The sequence below is a fragment of the Aythya marila genome (assembly GCF_965140915.1).
Source record: "Aythya marila genome assembly, chromosome: 2".
Lineage (NCBI taxonomy): Eukaryota > Metazoa > Chordata > Aves > Anseriformes > Anatidae > Aythya > Aythya marila.
The window spans coordinates 10,442,996-10,466,518 of NC_139043.1; the positions used below are offsets into that span (position 1 = coordinate 10,442,996).

Genomic DNA, 23,523 nt, shown 5'->3' on the forward strand with positions numbered 1-23,523 from the left:
AAATCCCAAGCTAGTAGCACAATAAGCTCTCAAAGCATTATCAACTTTAATGATCCTGAAGAGTCACAGTCTGAGCCCTTCTGCTTTCTGTAATGCTGAATAAATTAAAAGCAGTTAGGATTTCTCTTGGTCACCTGACACACATACTTGGGCTTAAATCCTTAAAGCTGCTCTTCAGAATACAGGAATCTGCAATTCAAGCAAAGCTTTAACTATTAAGTTTACACAGAGAAAGGTAATTTAATTGAAAAGCTCAAGCCTATTTCTTCAAGAAAACAGCATTCAGAAACTAAGTACCAACAAGCCTGGACGATAACTTATCCAACGTAAACATATTCCGTTCTGTATCTATGCACGTAAGTAGTAGGACCGTGTTTTTTGAGTTGCAGTCAGCTCATCAAAATTCTAAAGCAAGCCTCATAACTCTCAGACATTTTACCATTTGTAATCATTTTCAGGGTGTTACACTATATGTTTTGCTGGCTGTAGAGCCCCAAATGTAAAGAAAAATGAAATAAATGTGTATTTAGACAACCGGTGAAAAATAATTGGCCCTGTGGGCTCATAAAGAGTAGTAAACACCAAGCAGTCAAGGAAATGAAGATGAAACTCAGTGCATCTCAGGAAGAAACCTGAAATATAACTACAAGAGAATATTTTATTTATCAAAGACAGTAGTCTTTGATAAAAGCCTGTGCTCACTTCTCTTAGAAGCAAGAGAGAAGGAAAAATTCTGTTCAGATTTTGGGTCCAATTAAAAAAAAAAAAAAAGCATACATAGAATCTTATGAAACAAGCAAAGTAGGCTTAATCTTTGGAACAAGATACTAGATAGTTCAGGGAACATCCTGCTATAATTATTCAATTTTCTTCTTCCCTTGTCATAAGAATATTCGGACAAAAGGCAGGGATGAGAAAAAAAATGTACAACCATGTAATATTTAGAACTAAAGAAGTTAATGGCAAGTAAAACCAGGAAATTACAATTACTTTATTTACAATTTATTTTCTATTTCCCTTCTGAATTGATCCTCATTGAGGGTGGAGAGGGAGTTGTCTCATCTCCAGGTAGAAAAAAAAGAAAAAAGCCAACAAAGTTTTAGAAGGCCAAAAAAATTAATCGCAATTCTAAATTTAATACTGTCCAAGTAAAGCCCATCTATATATTATTTAGTTAAGGATTTGTGCTTTACTTGATTTTATCATGGATAATATAAACAGGCTAAAAGTGGAAAGATTATAAATCTTAATAAAGTCCTATAAAGATGCAGAAAATCTTTCAACAACAAGCTTGTCTGTATTGAGGATTTCTGGTGAGGAACAAGTCAGTATGTGAATTAAGGGTGAAATAGTTCTTTACCCTAATATTTCATATGAAACTGAACTTAAACCCTCCTTAAAACAACCCACAAGCTAGATATTGTCTACCATGACCATTCCAAAAAGTCAATTTTGATAAACTACATCACACTGAATTCCATTAAGCTCATTTTAATTCTGAACTGGATATCAACATTTTAAATTCCTTCCTTCAATTAATTGGAATTTATCCCTAATGTCCTTGCATATTCAAGTTCTTAATAGAAAAAATGCCTTCAATTTAATAGTGTAGATCCTGGGTAGAACCTAGGACTATTCTATGTCACGGTGACTCTTCAACTTAAGAGGAGCCTTCAGTTATTCAAGTGATTTTACCTCTATGTACCTCTCTTTACCTCTATGCCCGTACTACTTTAAAGAACTGACAGAATCTTTTTAAGCAGCATTTTCATTTTTTGTTCAGTTTGTTTTCAGAGCTTTCTTGTAAGTTTCATCTGATCTTACAACTCCTGAAATTCACTTCCCATTATTTAAAACGGTATTTTTCACCAGTCAGTTAGTTTTAAAGTGTATGATGATAAAAAAAATTAAAAACACCCCTTTAAAGAAATCACTTTCTTGAACAGCTTGACTTCCTGGAGGAACAGTTCTTGATTTTTTGAGTTTGTTACAAAATAGCTTAATCACTACTTATCTCACAATAAACATACACTTTCTGGTTAAAGAACAACCTACCACTGCACAACTGTTTCTGCTATCTTTGCACATAAGGATTACTTTTCATAATAAACATGTGAATACAGATGAAGAAGTTACATAAGGGTTTATATTATAAAAAGGTATATTAAGGTTGCATAAAGGCTATAAATGCATGTAAATAAAAGCCACAAAGTAAGCTTGTCCTAAGTATCTGCAAAACAAACAATTAGGAAAAACAGAACTATGTGTAACAAACATCCATTCTCAGTTTAAAGGCTTAGAGAGGAACACAAGTAGTTTCAAAATGAACAGCTCTAGAACACTTATTGTTACAACTGAAGTAGTTTTTCTTTTTGCAAGAAGTAGGGGTAAAGAGGCCCCTTTATGAGTTCTTTCTTTTATATAACCAGTGTTCCAGAACAAGATTTGTTCCTCACTATATTAAATTAGGGGTTTATACACTGGCTAAAATAGGAGCATCAAACTGGTTATCTAAAATTAAACTGACATTTCAAGCTTGGGAGAGGAATCCACGCTACTAGGAACAACTATTAGCTTCCAGTCTAAGTTCTGTATCTTAAAGTACTGGTGTTTCTGAGTCACAGCAATGGTTCTCTAAAAATGGTAAATACTTCGGCAGCACTATGAGAAATATTAGCTATACAAAAGCAAGACAGAGGCCTAACCAAAAATCAACACCCAAATTTTGATGTTCACTCACATAATATTTCCTTTCACCTATCACAAATACAGTATTGAATCATCTGGAATGCAGAATCTTTCCTTGTACTGAATCATTACATGATTCATATAATTGCCGTATTCAATTTTTGAAGATCCTCCCTGTACCTTTTTGAAGTCTATGTTCACAATAGTTGGACTATTTTGCCATATTAAAGCAAATTCTCTGTGACCTACTTGATACGTCTGTTAACTTCTCAGTTAAAAGTTCTTTATTCCTTACATAGAAGCTGTCAATGTAAAACGCAACAGGGGGAAAAATAACAACAAAAAAAAGACAAACAAACTAAAAAGCCTTTGTTCTAGTGATGGAACCATTAGTAGTATGAAAATTATGTATGTATATATATGTAATAAATAAATAAATATATATATAATATATATACACACACGTATATTATTAAAAAAAAGACACGTGGGAGGGATCCAAAACTTGATAGCTGGAGAAAGGTAGCCTTATATTCTGAAAAGGATAATTACCCTCAGTGCTCTCCAAAGGATAGGTTGGTACAATCGATAGAGCATTTCTTCAACTCCTTGGCGAACTTTACTTTGTTTATGAAAGTAACTCAGCATCTGACAAAAACAAAAAGACCACAAATATTTTGTACACTGCTATATACATTCAAGAAAGGGAGTGTGCAGTGGTGAGGAATTACCTCATCGTTTACTTAAGACTAATGAATTTTCCATACTAAGTAAGGGACATGATATAACTAGACACATCAACTGACCCTATATTTTATTAGTAACAAAAATCATTAAAAAAAAACAAATCTAGTAAACACCATTATTTATTGATTCAATAAGCCTGTATAGACATCTACACATAAGAATGGCAAACATGGCTACAGAGTCAGCTTTGCTGCAACCTTTTTTTTATTAAGGTAAAAAACTTGTAATTTGTTTAAACTAACTGGCAGAAATACATTGCAACAATGTAATTATCAACTGCAAATAAACGAACCCATTTCTATGTTAAGAAAAAAGGAATGCTATTTGTTAAATAGAATTATCCAAATAAAAATCTACAGATGTAATAAACATATAGGCACTGACAAAAATCAAGAAGTACCATAGTGCTTAGCTACCTAAACCCCCACTATACTCAAACTATGCAGGCAAAAAAGTAAAGTAGAAGACCAGGGCAGAGTAAGAGAAAGGACATCATGTAGCTTGGTATGTTTGTATGATATGCATACACTGGGCATTTTGAAAAGAAGGCCCCTTCAGTGTCAACCCTGACTAATTCAGGTAATCCCAACTACAGCTAGACTGGGAAGTCTGTGAATCAGTTCTACAGAAACAATGCTATAGTGGAAGAATACTTTTTCCTGACTTTCAGATGAATTTAAGTAAAGACATTATGTTATTTACAAGAGGCTATGTGACTATAATTTGTATTCAAGAAAGACTAATCTAATCTTGCCAGAATTAATGGCAAATCACTACTGTATTGCAATAGATTTCATTAGGAGAACAGCGAACGTTGGATATTTGACAGACTTTTTATAATCAGAAATTTAAATTCATGATGGAGGGTTGTACCTGTTGCCCCCCCCCCTTTTTTTTTTTTTTTTGTAAATCTACTGTTCTTTCAATAACGTAGCCTAAACATTGTTCAAGCGAATAACTGTATTTTGTTTGTGCTATTATTTGTTACAGGAACTACTGTACTCTAACAGGATCATTTTAAATTAAATTCTTGCATACTGAAAAAGAATGGGCATCATTACAAATTTATTCCAAGACTCGTGACCACCCCTACAATTCAAGGCATTTATTTACATCACCGTACTCTTTCCAGATCATATGCTTCTCTGATTCTCAATAAAATGAAACACCCTGTCAAAATCCTACTCCATCAAAATTCTAAACTTGAACTTTGTAAAACCTGTTTGTTTAATACGATACATTCCCAATATAGCTTTTGACATGACTTTATTTTCATATTCTTGGAAAAATCTGGAACTTATATTAGAAAATGAAAAACTATTTTCAATGCATCAACATTGCAACAGAAGCAATTCTGTGCAGAGCTGTGCAGCCATGACTAAACATGGTAGGGAAACAGGACTTCCCCCTGCTCGTATGTGGATTAGGCGTTACCACTGAACGTTGATAACTTTAGATAAAAGTAGGCATTCTGGCTTGAGTTCCTGAAAAATACTCACTGAGCTCCTACTCACCAACAGACTATGAAGTTGCTGAATGGGCACTCATTCTTTGTTGTTATATATATTTTTAAATAATAATCTCTGTTATTTATATATATAATGTTACATACATATATAAAATAGTCTCTGTTGTTTCTGTAATGTTTTAGATCAAAAGCAAAAAACAAATACAGTAATTCTGAGCACCGTATTCCAAGTACTGGCTAATAATAAAAACGTGAATTAAGTTTAAAAAAAAAAAAAAAAGTTCTGTAAATAATTTTGAAACAAGAGCATCAACGAGTCAAATTCATGGAAGGGATAGCCACAGCTTACTGTGAATGAGAGACCTTACACAGTCTGTAGAACAGTTTAAAACAGTTTTTGCTCTCAAATTATTAGGTATTTCATTTCCCTGGGGACAACCAAAACTGGTTACGCTTGCTGGACCACATACTTAGTCCCTTTTTGCCTTTTTACACAACATCACTAGCATAATGCTAACCAACAGTAGGGGAAAAAAACTGTGGCACACAGACTTGTATGTTTTCTTGATACAATGCTACCAATCGTTGGTAACGGATACGTTAGTTAACGCCTACACTTCTATGCCTTAACAGCTGAACATGTCTTGTAATGATAAAACATAGGATGCTTATGCTAGCTTGCTATATTTACCTGAAATACATTGGGTCAGAGGACAAGGGAACCCACTAGATATGAGATAGGATAAATATACTGGTATATCAAGCTGTTTACTGCACATACTGTACACTCTAGCTTCTACATATTTGGGGGAAAGCACAGGAAGTGTGAAGGTATAGATCAGATATGAGTGCCTTGTCTTAAAAAGCTACTTATTCAACTTTGGCAGGGAAATCTGTTGCCAAACTATAAGCAAATTCCTCTTAAAATTTGTTCTAATAATATTCTGAAAGACAGATACTACGTTTCAGATTAGTACAGTGGGTTGACCCAGTCTCCAGCTAAGCACTACACAACTGCCCACTCACTCCCCTCCTGGTGCAATGAGGAAAAGAACAAAAGCAAGAACACTTGTGGGTCGAGATACAGACAGTTTAATAAGTGAATGAAAGAGGGATTCAGAAAAGAAAAAAAGTGATGCCAATGCAACCACTCACTTTCCACTACCAGACCAATGCCCTGCCAGTCTCCAAGCAATGGCTACTACCTCCTCAAAATCCCCCTTCCCTCAGTTCTTATTGCTGAGCACGACACTACAGGGAATGTAATAGACCTCTGGTCTATTTGGGTCAGCTGTGTCCCCTTCCAACTTCTTGCTCACCCTCAGCCTACTTGCTAGGGAGACAGAGTTGGGAAAAAAGACAGCCTGGACAGCATGCAAGCACTGCTCAGCAACAGCTAAAACTTGGGTGTGTGTTCACTGTTTTAGAACACCAAACCACAGCATCATATGTGGCTGTGCATATGTGGCTGTTCATGACAGCTATGGCTGCTATGAACAAAATTATTTCCATCCCAGACAGATCCGATACAGTATTTCAGTAGGAAATGGAAAATTTCTCATTTATGCTTATGATCTGAGTTTGATGCTACTAGATCATGTCATGCTTTACAGGATCTTACCTCTCTAACTTTAGAATGAACAGAAGAGCTCCTGGGAAGATGAATTCCATGATGCATGAAATCCTGAATACAATTATGTTCAAGTATCTACAGTAAAAACACATACATGCTAATGTTAACACACAAGAAAACAGTAATAAGCAGTGGAGTGGAAATTTGACTGGGGCTTTGCTGTGATGCTGTAATTACACTTTTGATCATTCCCATGGAAATCTACAAAAACTTGGTAAATATTTAAGATACCAAATATGTAGCCCAGCACATACTGAGTAAATGTTTCAGTAACTCAGGTAACTCCTGCATTTACAAAAAAAAAACAAACATTAACGTGCATAGTTGTATAAAACAACATTTCAGCAGCAGAATTAAAGCAGCTTAAGCACAACCAAGCCAATCACAGTGGCCAAACATTCATAGCATAACTTGCTTATTCTTTGGCAATGCAGAAGAGGCCGTTTTCTTATGGAAAGTACTCCTCGAGGCTTGCTTAGGAACCTTTCCTAGGTTGAAAATTCATATAATCTCCCCATGTTAAAATACAGAGTTATCCAAACAAAATTTCAAGCACAGTAATACCTTTAAAGCTTCTCCTGACACCTTCTTCCATGCTCTGAAGTAAACTTCTGAAATGTATTCCATTAAGGACCTGCATTAACATATGGGAAACACTATCAAACAAGCATCCTATGTAGACCTCATAAAAGTAATAACAAAGTTTTTGCTTAGTATCATTACTATTCTTAATTCTGTGAATCAACATTACTTTTAGAGGAAGTAAATATCTTGAAAGTCTACACTGATAATTACAGAAAAACAAAGTTAATTGTCAATTAATGAACCCAAACACTCATAAAAAAAAAATTGCTTACAGTAGGAAAGTCAAAATTCAGCACAGATAATTTAATCTCTTAATGAATGCCTTAACTTGTTTACAAATGCATACACAAATTATTTTAACTGAAAGCATTAGAAAGCCTCTGATTTTAATTCAAAGAATAACCTATGTAACATTTCTCTGAATAATCAAAGGAAAAAAATCCATGCTTTTCACCCATCAATCAAGTTCTCAGACTATGATCCTACAAGTTATTTCTTATTTAGACCATCTCTTGTTAGAACCTTACCATACTAAATCAGAGGTTGTTAACAGGAAAAATAACAACATCTTGCAGAAGCAGGAACAGACCTGCAGTTCTCTAACACCAACTTTGCAAGTAATGCAGTGCATTTTAAGTAAAAATCATTTGCTTTAGCTATTGCTAAAAAAGCACTTTACTACACCTATAATTGTATATACAGGCATGTACAAAGCAACAATTAAATGAAATTGTTGAAACAATACGGTATTTATATTCAGCAGATTTGAAGGTCTCTGGATGCTGATATATTTTTTAATCAACATACTAGGTTTTTTAGCTTGAGACAAACAAAATTTTAGCCAAGCTCCTGAAGATCATTAAGAACTGTAGCTGTGATGCATACCTTGGAAAAAACTGTAATTGGTTTTTAACAGTTCCATGTATCATTTTAATGAAGTTGACATTCCAGCTGAACAAAAAGCTCAAGAATCTTCTTCCCTGTTGGCAGAGGGAGAGGGAGTAAAAACAAAAAAGTAAACAAAGCAATACAAAATGGAAGTCAGACCCTAGAGGAACACCCAGTTTAAGAGCCACTTCAGCAGTAAATAAAGATTCTTAATTTTTAAACCTAGTTCAAGTATTGCTGTTACTCTGCTGGATTGTGTATTTGCCTGTCTTCTTTTCCAATGTCCAATCTGTTCTGGACTGACTTCAGCTAGTATTCTATAATGATAAGGGACTGTGCAGCTCAGGACCCTCACATCAAGGGTCATCAGAGCTCTGTCAAGTGCAGCATCATTTTGGGATGACACTGTACTGCTGGTGAAGCTACAGATAAAATAACACAACTCTTCCAGCATTAGATGCAGAAATAATTTTGAACAAAAGCACAGAACAGCTGGGCCACTGAGGAAAATAAATGCTGTGATTAGCAAGGACAATTCCTTTCATATTGTCTCATTGAAGGCAATATTGCCAGCCTCCTAGAGATGCCTTAATTCGTAAAAGCAGAATAAATATTTTTTTCTGAATTAGGTTTTCTTTCCTTTTAGCAAATTAGAAGTAGTAACGACAACTTTACTAAATAAGAAAACATTTTGCAAGAAAAGGGAGTGGAAGGCTGTGGAGAGAGGAAATAAAATCTTGCTCTTCTGGACTCAGCAAGAGCTGCCAATGGAGCTAGAACCTCATAGTATATCTGTACAGGCAGCCTAGCTCTGTGCCATCCTGGAGTGAAAGTACCCAGCTTCTGAGACTCTGAGAAGTCTGATCATACATAAGAGCAAGTCAGACAATTGCAAAGGTCCTTTGTACTTTTCTAGACAAAATAAAGCAGGAACACTCATAAGATGAAGTAATAAAGCTCAAAGACTCTTCCACTCAGAGCATAACTAACAGTTATGTCGAGACCAATGAGAAAACAGAGGCTCGAACAAGGCTGATAATGCCAGGCACCTACAACATTATAGATTAAGGACAGAGGGAAGGAAGTATATAGGCAGAAACTGCTTAAGTGGAAATGATGAGTTAAATGCCTGCAGGTCAAGAAGTAAATGCAGAAGATCATTAAAATCAAGACCTAAAAAGCTAAATACAATGTCATGATTCTTGTTGACAAGTCTGATAGAATCCTTTCTGTTGTCAAACAAGAGATGCTACCAAGAATGAAAAACACCAGATAAAAATAAAAAGAGCCACTCATCTCCAGCTTTGGTGGTCTAACACATATACTGGAGTCCCAGTGGTATACTCTCCCATCAACGTCCTTGTCAAACTGAAAAGTCAAGGGAGTCTTGACCTACAGCTCCTACCTCAACAAGGCAAAGGTTAGGCCATATTCAAACTCTTCTCAAAAGATAAAGAAAAAGAACAAAGTACCTTTGAACCTCCTGAAGCAAGGAGCAATAGAAATTTGTATTCAACTCTGTCCAATTCCTTTTTCCTTTGATCTCAACAGACTGACCCTGATCATGAGAACAATAGCGAATGACTCTAATCAAACCTGCCACTTGTGATCAATGGATCTGAATTGATTAGCGCCATCAGCATCCTCGGTATCCTGAGACGTAAACCAGTGGTAGGCGATAAGACTGTGAACTTGTCATCTTTGGGGTTAGCCCATCAACATGGTGCAGAGCAACTCATACTGCTGTGCTTGCAGCCATAATACTTTGTGACTTTGGCACTTGCATTTACACACACATGGCTAGCAATGAAGACAAGAGAACAGGCCTACCTTTAAAACAAAGTAATAGATGCTATGCAGGGCTCTCCAGTTGATTGGAAATCTCACCTGAACAAGAACGGCTTCATAAATTGCACAGAGATAAATTCAGAGGCTCACTCCAGTAATGCAGCCTTAAAATAAGCCTGCGAGAAATATTACTTCGTGGTGAATAGCATGGTCATGGAAGGCAGAAAAACTAAACTCCCTGATCTTGCAATGAAGCATAAATGTGCAATTCTGTATCAGTCTAGTCTGGTCTAAAAGTCAGGATACCATATTCCTGGCCCTCCCATTCTCTTCATCCTTGCATACGATAAACCACTCAAAGCAATTTATCTAGCTGACAATCTTCCTAGGAAGAAAACTGATCAGCTACCTCTTTGAATGAACTCATCACATAGCTGCATGAGCATTCATGCTGCAGAGAGGAAAATAGGAATGCTAGCCCATGGTAACACGGGATCATTGCAACTGGAATTACATCTCATTAAGCTGCGATGGAGTTATACCCATAGATGCACACTCCAAAAAGAATGAGGAATACTTTTTTTATGAACTGTAGAACAAGCCTGCAAGTGATAAATCTTTAAGGGAACATGAGCCCTGACAGACAATTCAGACATGCTGATATTAGCTACGACTATTAGCATTTTAGACACAGAAGTTAAGAAAAAGGTACAGCAGAGATGCTTAGGGTGTGTTAGATGTGTTGCTACAAGAAACCTATCATTAGCAAAGTGACCAGACAGGACGACTAGTGAATATGCATGAGCTGGAGTGGCACTAAAACCGTACTCAGGATGCAAAATCCCCAAACAGAAGGATTTGCAACTGAAGCACAGTAGTTTCACAGCAACATTAAAATGGTTTTTGTACTGTGAATTTCAAGACACTAAATCTTCTGTCTGCAGAGCTACAGAAATCCCAGTCACTGTTCTGAAACTATATAGGCAGTTCACATATCGTAATTGAGCCACAGCTGACAAACTGAGACATCTAAATTTGGATGTTTAAGTCTCCAGAATATTAATTGCCTGAAGAGTGATTCAGGTGATCGGTTGTCAAGTAACTGCTTTATGAAGATGAAATGTTCTGTTGACTCCATGGACTGGGGCAGTTTGCCACTGCCTAAACACAAAACAATTTTAAACTTTCAGGTGGTTTTCCAGAAAGCAGAGATCTACGACAGATCCTGTGTTTTACATGCCAGTCCCACATGGATGTCTGAAAGAACTTAGGTCATTTAATGTAGCATTGGTCATTTACTTATGCTTAAACAATTAAATCCTTCCCAGGACTTGAAGTGATTTGGCTCCCACATAGATGCCTAAATTGGTTGCAGACACAATTTAACTGAACTCTATCTCAGAGTCTTCCAGGATGGGTTTTGCTTCCCCTTGTATTGTGGACTAGAAAGTAGTTTCCTCAAGCATGGAAAGTGACCTGCCAGGCATATAGAGGAATAAGAATTAGTTTTCTACCAAAGTAAGACTCCCATTAGACTGATCACTGAAGAAATTGCAAAGGTGAAATAAGTGATGGCAAAATACTGCACTGACCAGAAAAGGCTCCTGGGAGGATTAAAAAAATAAAAAAGCTTCCCTGAATGTAGCAACACTTAACCACAGCACTAAGGCTGGTTAGACATTTTCCAAACGGAAGATGAGGAAAAAAAAAAAAAAAAAAAAAAACAGAAAAACCTGTCCTGCAGTAGCATTTTCAGAAGATGACACATGCATTACTCTGCACATGTTTGAACTTTAGGTCAGAACATGAAGTCCTCTGGGCAAAAAGACACAAGTAGTGTACCCCAGAGCATCAACTGGATGGATGGTCACACTCAAAGAGTTGCAGTCAATGGCTCAATGTCCAGGTGGAGATCAGTAACAGTGGTGTTCCTCAAGGGTCAGTACTGGGACTGGCACTGCTTAACATCTTTGTTGGTGACAGGGACAGGGGGATTGAGTGCACCCTCAGCAAGTTTGCTGATGACACCAAGCTGTGTGGTGCGGTTGACAAAGAGTTGACAAAGGTTTAGATTACATATAAGGACAAAATTCTTCACTCAGAGGGTGGTGAGGCACAGGTTGCCCAGAGGAGCTGTGGCTGCCCCATCCCTGGAGGTGTTCAAGGCCAGGCTGGATGGGACTTTCAGCAACCTCATCTAGTGGGTAGCATCCCTGCCTATGGCAGGGGTGTGAAATTACATCATCTTTAAGATCCCTTCCAACCCAAACTGCTCTACAATACTGGAATAACACTGTTTAAAATGTTCATTAGTGACATAAAAGTACATGCTCAGCAATTTTGCAGGTGATTCAAAACCACAAAGCACTGTGGTAAAACAACCAACTAGCACACCAGATTGAGTGTGTTCTTAGTGGTATTCAGTGACAAGATAAGATGCAAAAGCACAAGATGAAATACAGGAAATTATTTTAAATAGGTTTTTGTTAATACTGTAACAAGTTGCCAGAGAGACTATAAGGTCTCCATCCTTGAAGATGCTCAGAATGCAACTGGATATGATCCTAAGCAACCTTCTCGAGCTGACTGCCTTGAGCAGGGGTGTTACACAAGATGATCTCCGGGGTGCTGTCCAACCTCAAACTCAGTAAATCTGTAATTAATGCTTAGCAACATTACTTACTTAGGACTAGTCAGAAGAAAAATTAGGAAGAGCAAATGATATTTCACCTCCCTCCTGCATTAAACTTTTGAAAAACAAAATAAACCACTCCAAAATCAAAAACATTTGATTTTCAATAATCAAAAGCATTCCTATTCGGAGACAGAAAAAATAGCAAGAAGTCTGATAACAGCCCCAGCATCGTTGACTGTATGTCAGAACTTATCAGTCAAAAGGCTTAATGCAAAACTGTTAAGAGTAATCAAAGCCCACTGACAGAAGAAAAGCAAAGAATAAAATTTTGCTTACCTCTTCTTTTTTAATGTGTCTTACACTCATAAAACACTCAAGTAACAAGTCCTTGACTTCATTACTGTCCTCTGAATCATAATCAAAATACAACAGTGTCTGATGTAGATTCCAGAGACGAACTACATCTGCACCCTGACAAAGGAAAAAAAAAAACATGTTATAGTGGTATAGGTATACCTTTAATGTGAAGAATTATTTAAAGAATTTAAAATAATGAATTTGAAATTCACTGTTACAGATAGAAGGTTTTCAGACTGCAAAATTATGAACATTAATTGATTTTCACCACTATAATTGGGAAAAGATTTCAAAAACGTGTAACTGCAGAAATACTGACTTCCAGCAATGGAAGACATGCTCAAGTACAGAAAGCTGGTATTTCATGCAAAACAGATGCAAACTGCACTATTCTACTTCTAAATCTTTAAACAATGAAAGCAGTTAACAGTGAAAAACAAAGGGAAGGAACAAGTAAGGGAGATATTTATTGGGTTAGTGCAAAAGATATGAAAAAAAAATCAGTCCATCAATTGAGAAATAAGCTAGAAATAATATTTGTAGAGAAATAAAGAGGAACAGAAAAGGACACTTTCCACTTAAGAAGTCTCTTATGAGTCATTGAGCATACCACTTAAAACCTGAATTAAAAAACAGCCAATTGCTACTCAAACCTTTGTCACTGGACTTTACAAATGAGTGAAGAAAAAAAATGATTGTAAAACAAACTGTTCTCTTGTAAAAATGATGCCAAAAAAAATCTTAGAAGTTCATTCCAGGGAAAGTAATATTTTAGTATGTGGTTTATGCAAGCAAGCACAAAAAGACAATTTGTAACAAGTATGGTATCATAGGTTTCATTAACTGGGAAGCACTAAGACAGGGAAAATAAATTAACTTGAAAAAAAGTTTATTGTGGAGAGATTCTTCCTTAGAATATTCACTAATAATTTAAAATTTAATATATCTTCACATACCGTAGCAGCTTTATTCAGGCTTTTTCTTAGCAACATAATAAATACAGTTTTCCCTAGCTGCTCCTTCCCTTCCAGTCCTTTTTCCCACCACATTTCACACATATGTTGGATGGCACCCTGTAGGTTTTTTTCAGATTCAGGTAATGCAGGAAGAATACCTACAACAGGAATAAAGTAATTATTTATTGCAATGAATAATATTATACATGTAAAATGCTAGTCTCTTAGTACACTAAGTGTATCTCTCAGTCTATACCAGCTGTTGTCACATTTACACGTCTTAACAGCTTATTCTTACTGCGGGTATTGAGGCAGCTTTGTTAATTTTAAGGTTTTGGCCGAGTTTTTGGATCAGCAGCAGTAGAATCTCATTTTGCCTTCAAAATTCTATAAGCCACAGAATAAGTAAAGTTGGGTGAACAGATGGGGGGAAAGAAAACTATTTAAGTTCCAAATTTTAGGTTGTGTAACTGATTTTTAATGCTCCCTTAAGTTTGTTTCATAAATTAGAACTTACATCAGTAGCAGCTCTGTCTTTGAAATTTCTTTTCCATAGACCACTTGGGTCAAACAAAAAGCCCAGTACACCCATCTGCTAAAAGCCAGTGTAATGATGTACAGTGTAACAGACAAGTACGCACCATTCAATATGAAAGCACATTCTAGAAGAACTTTGTAGTTTACAGTTTCATCCACTACGGGTATGGAAGCAGTAACGACAGCTGTCACTCCTTGGATCACAGCTACAGTTTGTTTCTGAAAGAAAGCAATGTCGAGGAAACAATTCTGTGGTTTATTTATATTCAGAAGAAAATTATGACAAGAAATCAACCTTAGCAACAGAGAGCAAAGCCGAGTTGCTATTAAGCTTCTATTTTGAACAAAGAGTATACTGGCACCTAAAGTCTATCAAGAAGAGGCAAAAGCAGTTTTTAAGGTACATCCTTTACAAAAAAAAAATTTAGAAAAGCTCTCAGGTCTAGCCAGTAGGTAACTTTTTGACTGTATATATTTATCCACTCCTCCATAAAAAAAAAACTTCATCCGCAACAAAACAACTCAGACAGACACCCATTCCAGAGCTAGAAAGGGTGTTGTGTAAACGCAAGATTTCCTGATTCCTTTAAATCTAGGTAAATGTGTCTACTTGTAGGTGAGGTCTCTGCACAAATGATGATTTCCTACAAGCCTCTAGGTCTCCCAAATTATTTCCACACTGAACTTCTTTTTTTTTCCTTTCAGAATTAAATAAACCTTTCCCAGCAGTATTCTAGTGAGTTAATGAACTGCAGTGCAGAAGCAGTAAATGAGGGTCAGAGTTAGGATAATTCTGTATAAACCAAATATAATCCGGGGGAGGAGCACTGAAAGCTAGATTTCACAGTCTTAATTCAATAAACTGACATACTAAAACAGGTAGTGATTTTTTATAGTATATGCCAGATATTTAAGGCACATCGGAGATCAGCATTTGTTTACTGAAATAAAACATACAAAACAACCACTCAAGTTTTGACCAAACCAAGTCCCATCTTTTATAATCAAAATCATCAGCAGATATAATCTCTTATAGTGTAGTCCAATCATAACTTCAGCTTAATCCACGCACAGTAATTAAAAGGTCGGTTATGAACATTGTAAGGAGATGTCTGGAAGTGACTTTGATAACCTTTCCGTGTTTCGAGATGCTATGAAAATATTCCATTTTATTTCCCAAGGGAATATGAAATAGCTATCATATTGCTGTTTTACAATATTGTTACCATTTCTGGAACTATGTCAACATCCATGCAATCATTATTTTCATCATCTCCAGTCATCTGCCATGTTTCCACAGGTTTCTCCACCAGGGTCTCTTTCAATAGGTGTGTCAGCTTCTCCCATAGTACTTCTTTTTGTTTTCTTGGCAATTCTTGAAGTAGTTCATTCAAGTCGAAAGGATCGAGTGTATTTTTCTGTGGTCAGAAGATATCACAATTCCACATTAGTGTTGAAGCTTATTTTTCATTATTTCATTTCCTAAAATTAACACCTTTCTTGACACAAAGGATTACTTCCCATTCCTTCGCAGTTACAGAGACAAAAAGCCTTCCATAAGATTTATTTCTTTAAAAATAGCACGTGAAATTTCTGCTGCTTAACTTTATCATGATACAAGGGTGGCTTTTTAAAGACTTTAGTCCTTAGCTCTTCATAGCAACATTACTAAGCATAAATCATCCCTCTGCAACACCAAATTCTGTCTCTCATGTTCCAAACACTTCTTTCCTAATGAAGACAACTCCATATCCTCAGGTAAGAAGCTAACAACCACATGAAATTGCATTCACTGATCACATCTTTGCTATCTTAAATATAGATCGATGACAGCTGTTGAAAGGAAAACCTCATGCAAGGACTTGAAATGTAAGAGTCAGGAGGGCAGCACTACAGATTTTGGAGCACAAACTGCATAAAGCAGTGCTGTGCATACTGCACTATTTTAAAGCCCCTCTATCAAAAGTAACTCCTGAGCACAGCAACCCTACAGTTCCCAGCCTCTTAAGCTCTACTGAACGGGAAGCCATGATTAGTAAGAGACAAGTTTGGAATTTAGTCAGTTGAGTCAGTGGTCACCATATCAAACTCTCTTCTTTAGCTTTGTAGATCCATTCAGAGGATGGGAGGGAATTTTGCTGAGATACAGAACTCTTTGGACTTACTTAAAGGATGTACTTAATTACTTAAAGGATGTTTTACATGGAAAAATCCATTTTACTAGAAGACTGATCTGAATGATTTCAGTGAAAGAAACTTACTGGAAGAATCCACCTTAGAGATGCAAAGAGCCTGTTAGCATGAAAAAAGGGTGGGCAGCCGGCTAGGAAAGGGAACGCGCAGAGAAAAGGCAAGAAGGAAAAACAGACTAGAAAAATAAACAGACACAGCCAAAAGGAAGTACTGGTAATTTTTGAAATGTAATTTGCAATACTGAAGTGAAGGTTTATAGGATTAAGAATGCTTTGGAGAAAAGAGGCAAAATGGCCATGATCCAGTAATAAAAATATTTTTAGTTTGCAGATGCATTAACAAAAGAAGATTCAGAAAGCAAAATGTTGAAGGTAAAAAGAAAAATTGGAAATAATGAAAGAAGCAACAGTGAGTATTAGAAGGTTCCCAGAAGGCCATGAGAAAAAAGATCCTTTTACATATTTATAGCAGAATTTCTATTCTATTCTACAGTTGGAAACAAATACAATAAACCAAAGGCTGCACAGGGAGTTCTTCAGCCCTCCACTTCAAACAAACCCAGAAGACAGGATATTAAGATTGTACCGTTTTGAACAAAAAGAACAGATCCATAATAAGACTAGAGCTTTCTGATCTTTCTCTGGGATGATATGATAGAATTATTACAAAACCTTTGAGGGAAAAGGATGCCATTGTATGCTAGTCATATCTGTGATTCATGCTCTCCTCTCTAAGAAATACTGTGCTTTCTTGAATTGGAACAGGACTTAGTGGAGAAATTTAACAGCGCCTGATAACGACTTTGATAAATAGCACCATAATATAGAATAGCAATCTTCTAAAAACAAAGAAGTGTGAAAAGTTCAAAGGAAATCACAAAGGGAAAGTATCAAAACCCTGGCTTTGAAAGCTTTGAATGAAATAAAGCAACGAGAAGATGGAAAAGGAAAATTAAAGCAGGAGAGGGGAGAAATGAGAGACATTTGAAGAAGTAGCAACGCTAAGAACAGAACGTTAAAAAAAAAACTTTAAAAGGTAAATTCTGAGGCTACAGCACTAAATAGATGGAAAAAACAGAGCATAATATAACATGAAAACTATAAAAAAGTATGTCATACACATATACTTCCAAAGGACAGAATATACTATCACAGCCTCCTTCAGAAAATCAGTCAGGAATTTCTCAACAAAGATCCTAAAGTGAGGGTCCTCATCCTAAGATAAGATGTGGTTAAACACCCTTCATCACCAAAGGTTTGGAAGGAAAATGAACAGTGTAATCCAAGTCTCTTTAACAATCAAAAAGTAATCTGGAAAGTCAAATTTCCTTACGCTATGAAATCATGAAGACAATTTTAACCAATCTACTCATTACAGCTGCTGATACACAGTTTCCAGAAATATTGGCAAGAGTCAGGCTGATGGGAGTGGAACTGCAGTCTAGAAACAAAAAGGATACAGACTAGTAAATTGTGGCAAAGAAATAAGCCAACCAGTAACTTCTATAAAAGAAAGGGTTGGCCCTCCTTTGGTAAAGGCATCAAGTTTCATAAAGACGTGCAGCTGAAATCTCTTGCAAGATAACTCTTATGCATTGGTGATGAAAAACATTAGGATGAAATAATACATTTTTAAATCTAAAAAGATGAAGATATATTAAGATAGATCAGTGGATGAGATGAAAATGGCAGAAACAAGATGACCAAAGTCAACAAAAACAAAACCTTGGAAGTACTGTATGTTATCCTAAATGGAACAGTTTCTTAATAAAGTGTTTAGATTTGGGAAAAAATGGGAAGGAGACTTTAAATGATGGCAATCTGTCATACTGCTGTCATCTATAATTACACACAAGAGTGCAAATTACTTAGAAAAATAGATTCAGTGATGTTTGGGAAACAAACAAGCCTAGGCTCATTACATGGTACGTGACCTCTACTGTAGAAATGAGAGATTTAATATCTAGGCTATATTAGTATATTTGTTGCATCTCTATGTACACAGATATGAACTGATCAACTTACTCTATCCTGATACAGGTAACATTAACAAAATACTGATTAGATTGGCAAAAATCCAAACCAAGTGATATCAATTGAAACGGAATAGTCTTACTAATAAAATAACACAGATCTTTTTTAACATCTAAATTAAGATGATAAAAGGTAGGTAGCTAGGTACAGATGCTGAGAAAATGAGGACAAGAGAAACAGAATAAGAAAAAGATTCCCAGCTTAAAAAAAAAAAAAAAAAAAAAAAGTAGAGATATTATATGACAAGATCCTCAAAGGTGTGAAACTAAAACTAATTCTTAAAAACAAAAACATCCCACATCTCTAGCTTTCAATATAGCAAAGCAGAACTAACCTGAAGACACCCTCTTTGTAATACCTGGTTTATAATAAAAGAATAGAAAGGCTGCTACAGAGAAAGCTTAAGAAACTAACCTGACAATACCATTTACTAAGGCTAGCAGAAGATGATTAGGAGAAACGGGTTGTCTTCACAGCAGATCGAAGCTTAGCAGCAAACACCACAATGCAATTTTTTAAGTGAAATATCATATAAAAGAAGTGATGCTGAACTTTTAATTAGTGAATTTCAGTGTATTTGTTTTCTTCTTCCTCATGCTTCTCTCCACATTGCATTTACAGCCAGCAATCGCTCACATCTCTAAGATGTTCAATGGTAGCAAGAACTACCAAGTACAATTACACATGGACTAAAGAACGAGTATACAACCTAAACTATCAGATGAATGAATAAGCACTAGCGAAGCATACCTCTGCTGTGTTTGTGTATTAGCTCATATTCCTTACACAGCAAGACAGTGACACTTTCACAGGTTAACTTTTTTCTTTTTTTTAGTATTACCATAGTATAAACCATTATCTTAAAAATGCAAACTGCACGTGGAACAACCAACTCCTAGGAATAACAACTGGGCTGTGACAGCGAAATTTCAGATTCCACACCTTTATATGTTCCATTAAGTGTCATAGGAAGCTCTTTCCTATGACAATTATTCTTGCACATTTGCAGATACCAGAAAAATAGTTTCTGTCCCCATGCCACAAAAGCCTGTGCACTGACAGCAGACTTTAGATCTTATTAGTCAGGTATGTGACTTACGGGAGTCTGAGTAAAACGCAAGAAGTCTTCAATCGACTCTTTAGACACAACTTGCAAAAACTCTTCACGTTTCATTGTGGTCTTGTTTCACCTTGCTTTATAAACAAAAGAAAAAGAAACATATATAAAGTTAGAGAAAAATACTGTGTCTCAAAACATAATCGTTTATGGTCTCTGTGAATGGTATATAAGCATATATTTATGTACAGCTTTATCTACGTGGTTGTGAGCAAAATATGTCCCCCGAGCTCATTACAATTACCAAAATCAATATTTAGATTTGTAACTGTACTAGGCTGCCTTACTTGTATGCGTTAATTCACTTTAGATTGATTGAGAAAGCACGAAAAGCAGATTTAGAAGAATGTTTTGGTTGACGCTTCCACTTTTTAACAAGGACAGCGTTCCCACCACGAGCATTGCTAAGCAGGGCATCTACATGGCCGAAACTCCAGCCGGCAACGTCCACCCACCCGAAAAGCTCTGACGGGCACCAAGACACCACAACTTTCTCCCCTTTTCCCTTGTCAAGCGACGACCCCGGGAGACGGGCTGGCACCAGGGGCTCCACCTCCTCCCCACAGCGCTCCCCCTGCTCCTGACAGCCCCGCTTCGCCCTTACCAGTTCCGCTGTCCCACACAGGGCAGGCTGTGGGGCCGGAGGAGCAGGGAATGGGGGACACGGGGCCGGGGGGCACCGGGCGCGGCCCCGCTCACGCTGAGGCGACGCCGGGCCGGGCCCCGCCGCGCGCGCTCCGCTGCCGGGTTCGAATCGTCCCGCGGCGGCCGTTGGGCGCGGGCGGGCGGGTGGCGCGGAGCTCGCGTCTCGCGAGAGCCGCGCTGCTTCCTTCTTCCCCTCAGGGCCGTCAGGGCGGGCTGAGAGGCTGCGCTGCCATGGCGGGCAGGGGCACTGCCTAATTGTGGAAGGGGGGTTCTGCGTGTGAAATCCAGGAGATTAAAGCGAAAAGAGAAACGAAATATGCGTGTTTGCCTTCTTTCTTGTGCCTGGGTGGGGTTTTGGGGGCTGAGGAATGTGGTGGCGGGGCTGGGGTCATGGTGGGATCAGGGGAGGTGGGGAGATGAGCTGGGTTACACAGTCTTGTTGATGGATGCGGCTGGACAGCCCAATATAGGCAATTCTGCTCTGTTTTAAACTTGGGTACACAGAAATGGTGCTATACTGTTTTCACCTTACAGTAAATACTCACTTGTCTTGAGACGTGCTGTTTAATATCTTTATCAATGATATAGACAGTGGGATCGAGTGCACCCTCAGCAAGTTTGCAGATGACACCAAGTTAAGTGGTGCAGTCGATACACCAGAAAGAAGGGATGCCATCCAGAAGGAGCTGGACAAGCCAGAAAAGTGGGCCCGTGTGAACCTAATGAGGTTCAACAAGTCTAAATGCAAGGTGCTGCACCTGGGTCAGGGCAATCCCAGACATGAGCAAAGACTGGGAGAAGAACTCATTGAGCAGTCCTGAAGAGAAGGACTTGGGGCGTGCTGCTGAACAAAAAGCTCAACATGAGACAGCAGTCTGTGCTTGCAAGGCCAACTGCATCCTCGGCTGCATTGACAAGGGAATGGCCAGCAGGGGAGGGAGGTGATTGTCCCCCTCTGCTCTGCCCTTGTGGGGCCCCACTTGGAGTGCTGCGTCCAGGTTTGGGGCCCCAGCACAAGAAGGATGTGGGGATGTGGAGCTGGTCCAGAGGAGGGCCACAAAATTTATCAAGGGGCTGGAGCACTTCTATAAAGAGAGGCTAAGAGACCTGGGGATGTTCAGCCTGGAGAAGGGTCTGGGGTGACATCATTGCAGTTTTTCAATACTTAAAGGGGTGATATAAAAAAGTTGGAGAGCAACTTTTTGCTCAATCAGGTAATGACAGAACAAGAGGGAATGGTTTTAAACTAGAAGAGGTGAGATTTAGATTAGAGATTAGGAGGAAATTCTTCACTCAGAGGGTGGTGAGGCACTGGCACAGGCTGCCCAGAGAAGCTGTGGATGCCCCATCCCTGGAGGTGTCTAAGACCATGTTGGATGGCCCCTGAGCATCCAGTGGGTGACATCCCTGCCCATGGCAGGGGGGTGGAACTAGATGATCCTTAAGATCCCTTCCAATCTCAGCCAGTCTATGATTCTATGATCTCATCCAGTCAATTCCTGTCCAGTCAATTACCTGGAAGGGGCAGATGGAGTAAATCTACATACAGAAGACACTGCTGTCTTCCTGTAGCTCTTAAGTCTTGATGACTTCATACTGGGACAGTATACATTGAGTTAAGTCCATGTATAAGAAACAGCCTAAATACAAAATGGAGCCTAAGTAAGAAACATGCCTAAGAAACAGCATGTCTTCTTCCACGGATCTCTGGTAACACAGATATAGTGTTCTTGCAAAAAAAATTTCTGTCAACACACAAAGCCTGCAACAGCCAGCTGATTACTTTGGTGACTTTTTCCCCCAACAATGTTCCTGTTGCTAGTGTTGACAGCTACACATTTAATCTCAGTCACGGTGAACAATACATGCATTACATATTCTTCATCCAAAATGATGAAGACCTAACCAAGCTGCTTGCCACAGGAAACTGTGTAGGCTAGATGATATTTACACTTTGATAACTTTTTTTTTTTTTTTATAGTGAGCAGAAATAGTTGGACTCAATTTCTTGAATTAAACATAAGCAGGTTTCAAATTTTGTAAAATTCCCTGTTCCATTTGCTTGAGCTCCTCTACAAACCAAGAAGAGTCAATATGTCAAGAAGTTAAGGGCTTAACTTCTACCTTTCAATTTTGCATTTGCAGTAGCAAATAACACTTCTCAATATTTTTCAGTGTTGTTAGCTGTTCAGAGGAGATTCTTGACTGAAATTTTTTACTTTCTGTCTGACAGTAGTACAGCATATGCTGCTTTTCTTCACAAACAAAAACCCAACAATTTCCATATAAGTTCTTACATCTCACTGGACTTTCCTGGATTGCTTTTTTTTTTTTTTTATGTGATCTAATTCTGATTAAGTTTAATATTATATGTACAAATTCCCTTTTTAAAAGTAGTGTTTATGTATTCTGTTAACATTTAATTTTTAACATGGAATTTTCTTTGATGTTACTCTCTCTCACGGCATTAGTTGATAATCAAAATTAAGACTGGAACATTTTATGCCATATATATTTGAATTACAGACTTTTCCTGTTACATTTTTAAAGTAAACTATATGTTTGTTTTTACATAGTTTGAAGACTATAGGATGAAAAAATAGTTTATTATAGGATTATCCCATAGTTACTGCTATTTTGTATTGGTTAAAAAATTTAACAGGTGACTAATATGAGAAACTTTTGGAATAACTTGATTTTAACACAAATATTTGCCAGATAGAAATTGCTCTTGGAGTTGGTGAATGGGTTGTGTTACTTACAAGTGGTAACCAGGATGATTGTGTACCCAAGGAACAATAAAGCAGAAGGAGTTAGAAGCCAAGAAATTCATTTTCTTGAGCAACAAAAATAACCTGTCTTTTGTGCACAGGCAGTTCAGTGCCACTCTTTGTCTCTACCTGAATCCGAAGAAGCACGTACCTCTTAACATCATTTTGCATCTGTACAAAGGCCTGTCTCCTTTGAAGTGTGGAAGAGGCAATCCAGCAAATTACCAACATCAACCAACCTCCTGGCAGCCACAGAGAAAGGTCCCTGGAGAGACAAATCTCTGCCCAACCTTAATCCCCACCCTGTGAAAGCATTGCCTCCCAGGGACAGAATACCAAAAGAAGGAAGTATCTTGCTGCTCTACTATAAAGAAGGGTCAAGGATTAGGTTTGTTTCAGATCCCAAAGACCTGACTTTTTTTTTTTTTTCTTAAGATTCAGCTAACTGCAAAAAGATTGTGAAGTGGTTTGCTTGAAATAAG

General features: G+C 37.5%; 1 protein-coding gene across 1 annotated transcript in view; it reads right to left on the reverse strand.

The window, feature by feature from the left end:
• Nucleotides 1-20,371, reverse strand: part of NCAPG2 (non-SMC condensin II complex subunit G2) — a 43,713-nt gene extending 23,342 nt beyond the window's left edge. Inside the window, exons 1-10 of the mRNA XM_082754384.1 lie at nucleotides 20,230-20,371; nucleotides 19,608-19,702; nucleotides 15,509-15,700; nucleotides 14,387-14,501; nucleotides 13,746-13,903; nucleotides 12,769-12,903; nucleotides 8,007-8,101; nucleotides 7,101-7,170; nucleotides 6,525-6,611; nucleotides 3,241-3,336 (exon numbers count right to left, since the gene is read on the reverse strand). Of these exons, the coding sequence (XP_082610510.1) occupies nucleotides 3,241-3,336; nucleotides 6,525-6,611; nucleotides 7,101-7,170; nucleotides 8,007-8,101; nucleotides 12,769-12,903; nucleotides 13,746-13,903; nucleotides 14,387-14,501; nucleotides 15,509-15,700; nucleotides 19,608-19,682 (1,023 nt within the window). The 5' untranslated portion in view covers nucleotides 19,683-19,702; nucleotides 20,230-20,371. The remainder of the gene's footprint in view (nucleotides 1-3,240; nucleotides 3,337-6,524; nucleotides 6,612-7,100; nucleotides 7,171-8,006; nucleotides 8,102-12,768; nucleotides 12,904-13,745; nucleotides 13,904-14,386; nucleotides 14,502-15,508; nucleotides 15,701-19,607; nucleotides 19,703-20,229) is intronic.
• Between the last annotated feature and the right edge of the window lie 3,152 nt (nucleotides 20,372-23,523).